The sequence below is a fragment of the Bos indicus x Bos taurus genome, chromosome 24 (assembly GCF_003369695.1).
Source record: "Bos indicus x Bos taurus breed Angus x Brahman F1 hybrid chromosome 24, Bos_hybrid_MaternalHap_v2.0, whole genome shotgun sequence".
Lineage (NCBI taxonomy): Eukaryota > Metazoa > Chordata > Mammalia > Artiodactyla > Bovidae > Bos > Bos indicus x Bos taurus.
The window spans coordinates 20,639,736-20,653,656 of record NC_040099.1 but is presented as its reverse complement, the minus strand read 5'-3'; the positions used below and the strand labels follow the sequence as shown (position 1 = coordinate 20,653,656).

General features: G+C 41.2%; 1 protein-coding gene across 10 annotated transcripts in view; it reads left to right on the top strand.

Moving 5' to 3' along the window:
* FHOD3 (formin homology 2 domain containing 3) overlaps positions 1 to 13,921 on the top strand; it is a 521,961-nt gene that overhangs the window by 401,619 nt on the left and 106,421 nt on the right. For all 10 annotated transcript variants that reach the window (XM_027526407.1, XM_027526417.1, XM_027526409.1 and 7 more), the window contains one exon: positions 11,843 to 11,977. In XM_027526407.1, the coding sequence (XP_027382208.1) occupies positions 11,843 to 11,977 (135 nt within the window). The remainder of the gene's footprint in view (positions 1 to 11,842; positions 11,978 to 13,921) is intronic.

Sequence of the window (13,921 nt, the reverse complement as noted above, 5' to 3'; positions counted from 1 at the left end):
TTGAGATTCTTGGATCTGTGGGTTGTAATTTTATCAAAATGGGAAAATTTTCAGTGCTTATTTCTTTAAATTTGGGGGTACTTTTCACCTCTCCTTTCTTTTGATAACTTCAATTGCATATATATTGAGCAACTTGAAGCTTTACCAAAGTTTATGAGTGCTCTATTGATTTCTTTCAGTCTTTTTTCTCATTGTTCATTTTGAGTAGTTTCTGTTTCTATGCAAGTTCATTATTTTTCCCTCAAGTGTCAAGCACCTTTTCAGCTGGATTTTTAAAAAATTGAAGCATAACTGACATACAGCATGGTATCAGTTTCAGGTGTACAACATAGAGGTTCGACATTTGTATACATTGCAAAAGGGTTGGCATCGAAAGTCTAGTTATGATCTGTCACTTTCAAATATGAAGTTCAGCATTACTGACTATAGTTATATTCCCAGGACTTATTCATTTTATATTTGGACGTTTTTATCTCTTAGTACCCTTCCCCTATTTTGTCTAACCCCTCACCCTCCTCCTCTGGCAAAACCACCAATATGTTTACTTTATCTATGAGCTTGTTTAGTATGTTCGTTTGTTTTGTTATTTTTTTTTTTTTAGATTCTACAAATGAATGAAATCATATGATATCTGTCTTTCTGTATCTTATTTCATACTGTTCTTCTGTGTTATCACAAAAGCAAGATTTTATTGTTTTTGTGACTGAATAATGTTCCATTGTGTAACATACACCACGTATCCTCTATCCATTCATCCATCAGTGAACATTTAGATTTCTACATCTTGCCTATTGTAAATAATGATCAGAGAACACAGGGATGTATGTATCTTTTCAAATTAGTCTTTTTGTTTTCTTTGGATAAATATCTAGAAATGTAACTTTTGGGTCATATGGTGGTTCTGTTTTTAATTTTTTGGAGGAACATCCATACTCTTCCATAATGGCTGCAACAACTTATATTTTACCAACAGGGAATAGGGGTTCCCTTTCTCCACATTCTTGCCAACCCTTGTTATTGCCTGTCCTTTTGATAAGTCTTTCTGGCAGGTGTGAAATAATGTCTAACTGATGATTCGTGATATTGAGCATCCTTTCATGTGCCTGTGGTCCATCTTTATGTCTTTGTTGGAAAAAGTCTACTAGATTATCTGAACTGAGCTCTTTTTTGTATCTTTCATGTCTGAACATGTTCATAGTTTGTTTAACTTCTTGTATCTGTGGCCTATAGTCATAATAACTTCTAATGTTTTAGTCTTCTAGTTCTACCATCTGTGTCATTTCTGAATTGTTTTCAGTTGATTGATTTTATTTCCTCTTTATGGGCTATTTCTTAATAGATGCCACACCTTGTAAATTATCTCTCTCTTTTTTTTTTTTGGATTCCTATAAACATTCTTCACCTTCGTTCTACCGTGTAATTCAGAAAATTTGATCCTCGCAGGCCTTGTGTTTTAGCTATGTTTAATCCATATTTTACCACTGTTGAGGCAATGATCTTCTTACAACTTTAACTCATGCCACCTGACCCTTTGGCTTCTGCTTCTCCCTAGTGGCTCAAATGGTAAAGAATCCGCCTGCAATGTGGGAGACCCCACTCCAATATTCTTGCCTGGAGAATTTCATGGACAGAGGAGCCTGGTGGGCTATAGTCCATGGTGTTGCAAAGAGTTGGACATGACTGAGTGACTAACACTTTCACTTCCTCCCAACTACATATTCTTTTCCTATCTTCCAGTTGCAAGTCCTGGGCACATGACTATTATTAGCCTGACCTTCTACACCAGAAGCCTCACCCACCACTTGACTTTGAATGAACTGCCTTTGGGGAGGAATCCACTGTATTCACTCAGCTGTTGCCAGGGGCACAGAGTCCTACGCATAAGACATTATCTCAGCAGGTCCTCATCATGTGTTTTCGCTTAGAGAATGGGCTGAGCATGTAGACACATGGAGACTAGTGTGTACAGTTGTATCTGACTTGCTACATCCTTGTTATTCAGCATCTAATTCATTCATCAGGTGACTCATCATGCATCTCTTCTAAGTGTCGGGAGACAAGGACAAATGAGAAAACAGGATCCAGCCTAGAAATTTAGACTGCAGGAGGAAATATAATAACATATGTGGAAATGATGAAGACCAAATTTAGGGTAGTGGTCATTTTTAGGAAAGAAATGGAAAAAAATTTAAACTGATGCATGTACTGTGGCAAGTACTGCACAAATGGTACTTTACTAAGTACCCGTGGTGTGGGGAGGGGAGGAATATAGGTCAACATGAGGGCTCCAGCCTGACAGGCCTGTTTAAAAAGCTCACCTCTGCTACATCCTGAACTTCTCTGTGCCTCTATTTTCTCATCTATAAAGGAGAGAATAATAGAGCTTAGTACAAGAAGTTGTATGGATTAAAAGAGCCATTTTGTGCAGAATAATTGGCACACTGTGTCGTCTCCATTCCCTCATTACAAACCATATCTCGGTGCAGTCGAGTTCCTGCTCCAGACATCCCAGGAAGGGAGGCCTGAAACAGGTGGGATTTCTGGGGTAGTTCCTAGAGCCTTTTTCATCCAAGATTAAATATTGCAATTCCTCTTGCTCAGAGTATATCATCCGCTCCCTTGCAAAACCTCTCTGGCCTCTGGCCACCTGCATTCTTGCGTGGCTTCGCTTGGCTGCAGCTGCCTTGGGTGTAACTTAGATGACTTCAGCTTCCCAGGTGCTTTCCTGGTGGCATGCAGCCCTCACCACAGACCCAGCTCGGAGCCATGACAGAAAGGCTCAGATCAAACCCACAGCCCACTGTAGCCCCTCACGCTGAGAACTGCCAGTGTTGTATTCCAGATCTGGCCTTGGAGACCACGGCTCAGACCTTCCTCTGTGTTTGTAGATTTTCTACTCCCAACATAAAGTGATGTTTCTTGAGTGCCTACTGTGACCCATATGCTATTCTAAGCAGGCTCCTATGCACACTCATATAATATGGAGTATTATTATCTCCATTTTACAAGCAGGTAAACTGAGGCTCAGAGAGGTTAACTGACTGGCCATACTCAGGTTTTCTCAATCTAAAGCCCTGCATTTAATTCCTTCACATCACAGCTGGTCCCCAGGCTGGCCAAGATTAAACAGTGCAACAACTTCCAATCACTGTAGGCATTTTCCTGAAATATTTCATTTGAAAGGTAAAAATCTGTTAAGGATGCCTTTATAAAGAGAAAAATTCACCATACTAGCTTGAATTTTGGTATTTGGATATAGTTGTTTTTAGCAATGATTTGAGATATTCCCTTTGTGTGGTTTGAATACTTTCTAGCATTGATATTCTAGGTGAGCTTATTTCCACAGGATTTACAGAGCCAGAGTTCATACTCTCACATATTGGGAATATGTAGATAGAGGGAGACCTAGGGAAATTTAATTTATTAATATTATATATGTAACTCTTGGTTACTGCTGCTACCACTGCTGCTGCTGCTGCTAAGTCTGTTCAGTCGTGTCCGACTTTGTGCGACCCTATAGACGGAAGCCCACCAGGCTCCCCTGTCCCTGGGATTCTCCAGGCAAGAGTACTGGAGTGGGTTGCCATTTCCTTCTCCAATGCATGAAAGTGAAAAGTGAAAGGGAAGTTGCTCAGTCGTATCCGACTCTTAGCGACCCCATGGACTACAGCCTACCAGGCTCCTCCATATATGGGATTTTCCAGGCAAGAGTACTGGAGTGGGGTGCCATTGCCTTCTCCGACTCTTGGTTCCTAGTATGACCAAAATGGCTTCTGTGCATCCGGGACAGATAAGCTCATGGGGCCCTTTGATCGTCCCTTCTAGCTTCAGGGATCTGTGTTAGGGCATCCAAGGGAATGGATTTCGAGTTATAGAAGGCATTGTGCTTCACTTTAGAAGAGGAACCAGTCTTCATTGCTTTGCCTTAGCATCTCACATCTTACTTCTGAAAGGAAAGAGCCTCCACGTGTTAACACGACCTGGTAGTACATTCACATGTCCTCTGGCCTCAGACCCAACATGAGGTCTTCCTTTGCAGGGTCTCAGTAGACAGGGGATCATCTGCATTTCCCTTCCTAAGAGGCACCCGGGGAAGAAATGATAGCATCCACTCAACAAGATGGAAGCAGTTTTATTTTCCCAAGTTCTAATACTGTTCTAATTTTAAACAAGGTCCAGTGTTCTCATCTGAAAGGAAATGATGTTAACAAATGATATAGAGAAGCTTCACTGTGAACTCATTAGTATAGCCACTAATGACCCATTATTAAGTTACCACGCATGAAGTTTTTCCTGGAACAAGCTGATATATTTAGAAGAACAAATTAAAGTCAGAAGCGCAAGGGGAAATGGCAAGGTTCTTATTTTGTTCCTTACCCAAGAACTTCTCTCTCCTCCCTCTGAAAAGAGAACTCAAGACCGCTGCTGGTCCTTGAGACCACCACACAGGGCAGGCTGAGAGCTGAGCTATTAATAGAATCAGATTCACCTAAAATAATAGTCCTGTGTAGTGCATGCGTGCTAAATTGCTTCAGTCTTGTCCGACTCTGTGTGACCCTATAGACTGTAGGCCACCATGCTCCTCTGTCCATGGGATTCTCCAGGCAAGAATAATGGAGTGGGTTGCCATGCACTCCTCCAGGGGATCTTCCCAACCCAGGGATCGAACCCACACCTCTTACATCTAACCTGCATTGCAGGCCGGTTCTTTACCACTAGTGCCACCTGGGAAGCCCCAGTTCTATGTAGGGTACCTTATTTTTTGTTTCATTTTTTGTTTTCAAATTCTGTGATTGCACATAACTTTTAATGTTCAGCTAGCTTGGGGATTCAAAGATACTCGGGCTTCCCTGGTAGCTCAGATGGTAAAGAACCCACCTGTAATGAGGGAAACCTGGGTTCGATCCCTGAGTTGGGGAGATGCCCTGGAGGAGGGCATGGCAACCCACTCCAGTATTCTTGCCTGGAGAATCCCATGGACATAAGAGCCTGGTGGGCCACAGTTCATGGGGTTGCAAAGAGTCGGACATGACTGAGAAACTAAGCAGAGCATATTTTCATATGTTTTTATATTTTTTCTAAATATTCATGAATCCCTAAATAGTGTGTGGTTTTGCTCTGCTGCTTCTGCTAAGGTGCTTCAGTCGTGTCCGACTCTGTGCGACCCCATAGACGGCAGCCCACCAGGCTCCCCTGTCCCTGGGATTCTCCAGGCAAGAACACTGGAGTGGGTTGCCATTTCCTTTGCCAATGCATGAACGTGAAAAGTGAAAGTGAAGTCACTCAGGCGTGTCCGACTCCCAGCGACCCCATGGACTGCAGCCCTCCAGGCTCTTCCGTCTATGGGATTTTCCAGGCAAGAGTACTGGAGTGGGTTGCCATTGTCTTCTCCAGTGGTTTTGTTTTATGTGTATTTAAACTTCATAAAAATGATAACATTCTCTTCATGTTCTTCAAATTACTTGTCACTATCAATATACTATGCTTTTAAGAATCATCCAAATTAGTCTATATCACTCTATTTCATTCATTTCTTCGGGTATAGAGTATTCCTTTGTATAAATACACTGTAATTTTATTTCGCTTTTCTACTTGTTGATATTTATGCTGTTTCAAGTTATTAGCTGTTAGTAGTACAAAGCAGTGTAATATATTCTATTCTTGTACGTGTCTGTCATCTTTATACATGGCAAAGGTGTAAAGGTGTACTTTGTAGTATAAACCTAGAAGTGGATTTTCTGGATTGTGGGATAAACACATCTCCAGATGTATTAAGTGTTTCTCTGAAAGGATTTTACGAGCTTACACTCCCAGACACAGTATATGGGGGTTCTTGTTGTCTTGTTTTGTGGCAGTGTATAGTGTCTTCTGGAGAAGGCAATGGCACCCCACTCCAGTACTCTTGCCTGGAAAATCCCATGGACGGAGGAGCCTGGAAGGCTGCAGTCCATGGGGTCGCTAGGAGTCGGACACGACTGAGCGACTTCACTTTCACTTTTCACTTTCATGCATTGGAGAAGAAAATGGCAACCCACTTCAGTGTTCTTGCCTGGAGAATCCCAGGGACGGGGGAGCCTGGTGGGCTGCCATCTATGGGGTCGCACAGAGTCGGACACGACTGAAGCGACTTAGCAGCAGCACCAGCATAGTGTCTTCAGGCATGAATTTTTGTCAGTCTGCAGCCTGGAAGGTGTGAAACAGTATCTCACTGTGGGTTTAGCTTGCATCTCCTCTCCCTGAACTCTAGTGAAGATGAGTATCGTTCATGTATTTACTGGTGATTTCATTTTCTTCTTCAATAAAATGCCCACTGTCTTTTGCTCATTTTTTCTTTGCCTATTTTTCCAGTGGGCGGTTTGTCTTTTTCATATGGATTCAAAGGAGTTCTCTTTGTATCGCTTACTAATACTTTGTGGTCTGTATGTGTTACAATTAGCTTCTCCCAGGCTGCGGCTTCTCTCTATTCTTATGTGGTCTTTCAGTGTATGTAAATTTACTAATGTAACATGTGCATATGTATTAAAATTTCCCTTTTGACTGCCCTTTTGGATTTCTGGTCTGAAAAAATTCTTTTCTATCCTAATATGTAGATGTTGTAAAGTTTTGCTTTTTACATGTTTCACTTAAACTTCCCAGAATTTATTTTTGTGTTTGGCATGAGGAGGGGCTGCTGTATTTTTGTCTTACACGGCTAATAGTCGTCTCAGCACCATTTGTTAAATAGTCCGTTTTTTGGTTTCTTTATTTAGTTACTAAGTCCTGTCTGACTCTTTTGCGACCCCATGGATTATAGCCTGCCAGGCTCCTCTGTATATGGGATTTCCCAGGCAAGAATACTGGACCAGTTTGTCATTTCTTTCTCCAGGGGATCTTCCCCACCCAGGGATTGAACCTGTGTCTCCTGCTTTGGCAGGCACATTCCTTACCGCTGAGCCACAGGGGAAGCCCAAATAATCCGTTATGTTCCTACTAATCTGTAATGACATGTCTGTCATGAATCAAGATACCATTTGCGTATGAATCTGTCATTCCATGTCTCTGTTCTTGCACCAAGACCACATTCACAATTAACCACTGTGGTTTTAGAATGGGCTTGATATCTAGTGGGGCCAGTGATCCACTTTGTTCTTATTCAAAGTTGTCTTGGTCATCCTTGGATCTCAGTTCTTCCATAAACATTTTGGAGCCACCTTGTAATGTTCCATGAAAAATCCTTTTGGAATGTTGAATGAAATTGATTTGAAATTGTATAAGTTGAAAAAGAATTGTCATCTTGACTGTATTGAATCTTTCTATATGTGAATGTGATCTAGTTGTTTAGGTCATTTATTTATGTCTTTTACTAAGACATTATGTCTTTCTTATAATGAAGTAATTTGTAGTTACCATGTAGTTAACTTATTAATTGTTGCTGTTATATGAAAATACAATTAGTATTTGCACATTTTACATTGAGAAACCTTGTTGGGCTCTTATTAATTCTAATAACTTGTAGGGTTTTTGGATTTTCTAAATAGATCATATTATCTGCAAATAATGACATTGTATTTCTTTCCCTTCCTTATGCTTTTACTTGTTTATCTTATCTTAGTGTGCTGGAAGACTACCAGAATAATATCAAATACAGGCAATTCTGGGAGTCTCCTATCATTTCTAATATTAAACTTAAATGCTTCAACATTAGGAATGATGCTTACCATAGTTTAAAAAATTTGTTTTTACTAAATACCCATTGTCAGGTTTAGAAAATTTTCTTCTATTTCTAAGAATAATGAGTTAATTCCATTCTGCTTTCCAGATTGTTGAGTTGACCACTCATTATGCTTTAGAAATATCCTAAACATTTTAATATATAGTCTTTTCATAAGTAGTCTTTTGATACATAGTCTTGATATAATACTCTTTGAATATTTTCTAATTTTCTGTATATTTCTTCTTTGACCTGAATTAATTAGAAACATTTAAAAACTTTACAATTATATGGATTTTTCAAATGTATCTTCTTGTTATTTATTTTTAACTCAATTGTATTATGGTTAGGAAGGTAGCGCACATGAAAACCAACTCTTGTCATTCACTCATGAGCTTGAACTTTGTCGCAGGATTGACGGTCAGTTTTTAAATAGTTTCTGTGTATTTGAAAAGATTATGTTTTCTTTAATTTGGGGCACCAGGTTTTATATATATATATATATATATATATATATATATTCATCTGCTAGGTACAATTTATTAATCAGGTTGCTGCTGCTGCTGCTAAGTCGCTTCAGTCGTGTCTGACTCTGTGCGACCCCATAGATGGTAGCCCACCAGGCTCCCCCATCCCTGGCATTCTCCAGGCAAGAACACTGGAGTGGGTTGCCATTTCCTTCTCCAATGCATGAAAGTGAAAAGTGAAAGTGAAGTCGCTCAGTCATGTCCGACTCTACGTGACCTCATGGACCGCAGCCCACCAGGCTCCTCTGCCCATGGGATTTTCCAGGCAAGAGGACTGGAGTGGGGTGCCATTGCCTTCTCCAATTAATCAGGTTAAGCAAGTCTATTTCACTCATAACAGTTTCTCTCAGTCACTGTGTGAGAGGCATAGGAAACCCCTTCACCTGATTGTGGATTAGATTTGGCTGCATATAACAGAAAGAGAAATATGTGATAGTAGCAAAAAGAAGATAGAAGTTATGTAAGACATAACTGTGTTTATATGGATGATAAAATTCTCTCTATGCCTAAGGATCCAAGTTGATGTATTAGATGCCTAGTAAGCCCAGACTGTAGGTGTTACTGAGCTTAGATCTGGGTCCTCACTGCTCAGAAATCAATACTCAAGATTCAAGTGCCAGTAGGAACAGAAAGGTTTCTTTAATCAGAAAGCCAGCATCCTGAGGAGAAGGTGGACTCATGTCCCCAAATCAACTCCAAAGATTTTTCTCAGCTGTGAAAAGATTATGGGGTCCATGGGGTCGCGAAGAGTCTGACATGACTGAGCAACTTGACTTTCACTTTTGACTTTCATGCATTGGAGAAGGAAATGGCAACCCACTCCAGTGTTCTTGCCTGGAGAATCCCAGGGACGGGGGAGCCTGGCAGGCTGCCGTCTATGGGGTCACACAGAGTCGGACACAACTGAAGCGACTTAGCAGCAGCAGCAGCAACCTGATTAATAACTTTTACCTAGCAGATATATATATATATATAACCTGGTGCCCCAAATTAAAGGGGGGAGTGATCTCACTTAATCATTGAGATGTGTGCATGCTCAGTCACTTCAGTTGTGTCTGATTCTTTGTGACCCCGTGGACTGTTGCCTGCCAGGCTCCTCAGTCCATCGGATTCTCCAGGCAAGAATACTGGAGTGGGTTGCCATGTCCTTCTCTAGGGAATTTTCCCAAGCCAGGGATCAAACCCATGCCTCCTGCATTGCAGGCAGATTTCTTTACCGACTGAGCTAGCAGGGAAGCCTTAATCATTGAGACAGAGGTGCAGATTCATTGCCATCTCCCATTGCATGCAAGCTCATCAGCTCTTTGTGATCTTTCTTTAGATGCTATCTTGTTCTCACAATTTTTCATAGGATTACTGACAGGGAGACTGGGGAGAAGATATAGTCATCTGTTAATTACTTATTCTTCATATTTACTTCTTTGATCTAAAAAAGAAACCAACAGGAAGCAAGATACTGTGTGATCAAAAGGTTTGAAAAGTGTGCTTGGCACCAGTCAGAATGGCTGCTATCCAAAAGTCTACAAGCAATAAATGCTGGAGAGGCTGTGGAGAAAAGGGAACCCTCTTACACTGTTGATGGGAATGCAAACTAGTACAGCCACTATGGAGAACAGTGTGGAGATTCCTTAAAAAACTGGAAATAGAACTGCCTTATGATCCAGCAATCCCACTGCTGGGCATACACACTGAGGAAACCAGAATTGAAAGAGACACGTGTACCCCAGTGTTCATCGCAACACTGTTTATAATAGCCAGGACATGGAAGCAACTTAGATGTCCATCAGCAGATGAAAGGATAAGAAAGCTGTGGTACACATACACAATGGAGTATTACTCAGCCATTAAAAAGAATACATTTGAATCAGTTCTAATGAGGTGGATGAAACTGGAGCCTATTATACAGAGTCAAGTCGGAAAGAAAAACACCAATACAGTATACTAATGCATATATATGGAATTTAGAAAGATGGTAACAATAACCCAGTACGCAAGACAGCAAAAGAGACACAGATGTATAGAACAGTCTTTTGGACTCTGTAGGAGAGGGAGAGGGTGGGGAGATTTGGGAGAATGGCGTTGAAACATGTATAATATCATATAAGAAACTAATCGCCAGTCCAGGTTCAATGCAGGATACAGGATGCTTGGGGCTGGTGCACTGGGACGATCCAGAGGGATGGTACGGGGAGGGAGGTGGGAGTGGGGGTCAGGATAGGGAACACGTGTACACCCATGGCGGATTCATGTTGATATATGGCAAAACCAATACAATATTGTAAAGTAATTAGCCTCCAATTAAAATAAATAAATTAAAAAAAAAAAAAAACAAGAAAGAAAAGCGTGCTCAGGCAGAGCCTGGGGGTGCCTGGTTTAAGGTTAGTTATAATATAGTTTTGCTAAAGTGACAAAACAAAGGGGACCTCCTGCAGAGAGCTTTGTCCTGCTGAAAGCTCCTCACAGAGGCTTTGGTTACTCCCTCCTTGGAGCAACTGGGTATGGTGGTTTCTTCCCTCTGCTTCTCCTCCCACCTCTGATGGGTTGCCAGAGGTGACTCACCTTTTCTAGGGAGAACAGCTGTACGACTTATGGCAGAATGTGTGTGCTGCAATAGTCACATCTTTCTCCTGTGCTGAGGGACCTTGTGTTCCCCACGAGGCAGGCATATTCATCAAATTCAAGTAGGCTATCACCCAAGCTATATATCAGAAATATTTGTGTCTTAGTTTAGATGTTTTCCCAATAAACAAAGGTTCAGTTGTCTGTAACAGATTTTATTATTCCCCAGAGGTCCAACAGACTCTCCTTCCCAGCTAACCCTCTTCTTTATTTTTCATATAGTTACCTAATTTTGCTTTCTTCCATCCATTCTCCTGACTTAAAATTTTCTGTGGTTCCCCTCTTATTCTTCACTAAGGCCTTCACATAGCTGACCATCCCCATCACAGCATCTTAAGTGAACAGTCCAGATTATTTGTGTGGTATCATCAAGAATCAAGTGCTGTCCTTTGAACAAGCTGCTTGTTCATGGACACTTCTTGACATGGAAATGAAATTTCCTTAATTCCGTTCAGATTTCAGACCATTGACATTTTTTTTTCCTCCTTATCTGTCATCCCAATACCTTGTTTTAAGATGATACAATTATTTGGGGATGTATATTAAGAAATAGGTATATGGCAAAATATTTTTAGTACACGTAAAAGAGAAAACAGTTTTAAGCTGAATGTTTCTTCCAGGTCATCAGAGTCTTATCAGAAACCAGTTTTAAAATGTGTGCGTGTGTGTGTATGGAGAGAATATGTATTTATATTTTAAGCATATCCTGGAATACTTTTTGATAATAATATCACTCATTATTGATGACTGCTTATATGCCAAGCCTGCTGCTTGGTATTTTATATGCATTATCGCCTTTTTGTCCTCCGAGCATGTAAAGCAAGTTACTTATCTCCATTTACAGATGAAGATCTTGGAACAGAAGTCCTGAGACACTCAGTAATTTCCCCCACCCATTACCTAGGTACTGGCAGACCCTCAGTTCTAACCAAGGCTGACTGATTCCTACATTAGTCCTTTTAATCACTGGATGAGCCACTCAAACATTGACTCGTTGTATCTTTAGGTCATCAGTGAGTGGTCTTCTCACGTCATCCTTTAGACAGCACCAAGAGTCCTTGGCAGCAGAGAGAGAGAGGCGGCGACAGGAGAGAGAGGAAAGGTTGCAGAGAATAGAACGAGAGGAAAGAAACAAATTCAGGTAAGATGGATTTAAAAACTTTTTTAATGAACTGAAAATTAAAGCACATGCTTTCACTGTTGCATATGGTTAATACTGGTATTAAAGGATTAGGGATTAATATGCTTGCTTCCGACGCTGCCTCTGTTTTCAAGAAGAGCAAGCCTGAAACAGGCTTGATCTAGTTTCTTGTGGCCTGTCTTCCTTTAACCTATGGCAGGAAACAGAGCTAGCCAGCCAGATTCAATTAAGGCCTGTGTGTTCTTGGGGCCTTCATTATCTAAAATGGTTTTATCCAGGCCTTCCTGAAGGCAGAGGACCTAATTGGCTTAATTTGACATTTTCCCCTGAAGCTATTCATGTTTTATTCATATTCTATTGGACACCTAAAAGAAAATGCTTTGCCACTTCCTGGTTTCTTACTCCTTGTAGCAATATTTCATATTTTTTTAAGGCAATAGTATTTCCTCCTGTTGGAGAGAAGAAGGCATTGTATTGATTAGTCCCAGGCCATTGTCCCCCCTGGTCTCTTTGGTCTCTGTCCAGCTCTAAAGATGTGTTCTTGGGTGGCCCACTCCAGCTTCTGTGTCTTGGCCTGTCTGCTCTGCTGAATCCAGGATCTCTCCTTTTCTCCTTCAGTCAGATCAACCTTTCCCCCCATCCTCCTGATCCACATCCTAACACTCCTCTAGCCTGGTTTCATGCTGTGGAGTTCTTTTTAAAATGCTGGACACTTGGTTCGTCTTTTCTCACACCTTTCATTCCTCCTACTCTTCCTTTCTTCCCTTTGTCTTTTCCCTCCTTCCCTCTTGCCTTCTCCATCTCCTTCCTCCTTCATCTTCCATTCATCTCTCCCATAGTTTCTACACTCTTTTTTCTTCTTATTTCTCTCCCATCTCCACTTCCTGTTTCTTCCCTTCAGTTTTTTTGGGAAACAGTCTTTGATCAATTACTCACAGTGAAATCTACGAAGGATATAAAGCATTGTCAAGGAGGATTTACAAGTTCAATAATGCTTTTTTTTTTTCCCAGCCGCCAATAAGAGTATAGACTCCTCTGTTCATGGGATTTTCCGGGCAAGAATACTGGAGTGGGTTGCCATTTCCTCCTCCAGGGTGTCTTCCTGACCCAGGAATCAAACCTGCATCTCTTATGCTCCCTGCATTGGCAGGCAGGTTCTTAAGCACTACTGCCACCTGAGAAGCCTCTATATAGTCATAGAGATGAGCAGAGCTGTGAACTTGCCTTAACCGTAACTCACTACTATATGAAAACAAGTATCCCAAGTCTGGTGGGTAAAAAAACTAATCCTGACTTTTGTAAGATGGGGATTCACAAGCTGCATGAAGTAAAGCAACATCATTCAGATCAGATCAGTCGCTCAGTCGTGTCCGACTCTTTGCAACCCTATGAATCGCAGCACACCAGGCCTCCCTGTCCATCACCAACTCCCGGAGTTCACTCAGACTCACGTCTATCGAGACAGTGATGCCATCCAGCCATCTCATCCTCTGTCATCCCCTTCTCGTCCTGCCCCCAATCCCTCCCAGCATCAGAGTCTTTTCCAGTGAGTCAGCTCTTCGCATGAGGTGGCCAAAGTACTGGAGTTTCAGCTTTAGCATCATTCCTTCCAACATCATTATCACACCATATTTGTACGGTGTACCTTGAGCTGTCAGATTTTCTACCAAATGATACATGGAAAGGCCAGAACTGTATGCACCATTTCTCATGAGGTAGCTCTGGAAGTTGTCACTTTTGGAAAAACCAATTTGTAAAACTACTGGAACAGGTTAGATGCTTATGATTCAGGGCTTTCTGAGAGAGCCACATATTTCACCACCAAATAGCAGCAGAGCATCTGACTGAAACACATGGAAAATTCAGAGATTAGCTTACACATTTAAGGTTTTGATTGAAAACCTCTTAAAACAAGGTTCCAGATCTGGGAAGGATGAAATCAGC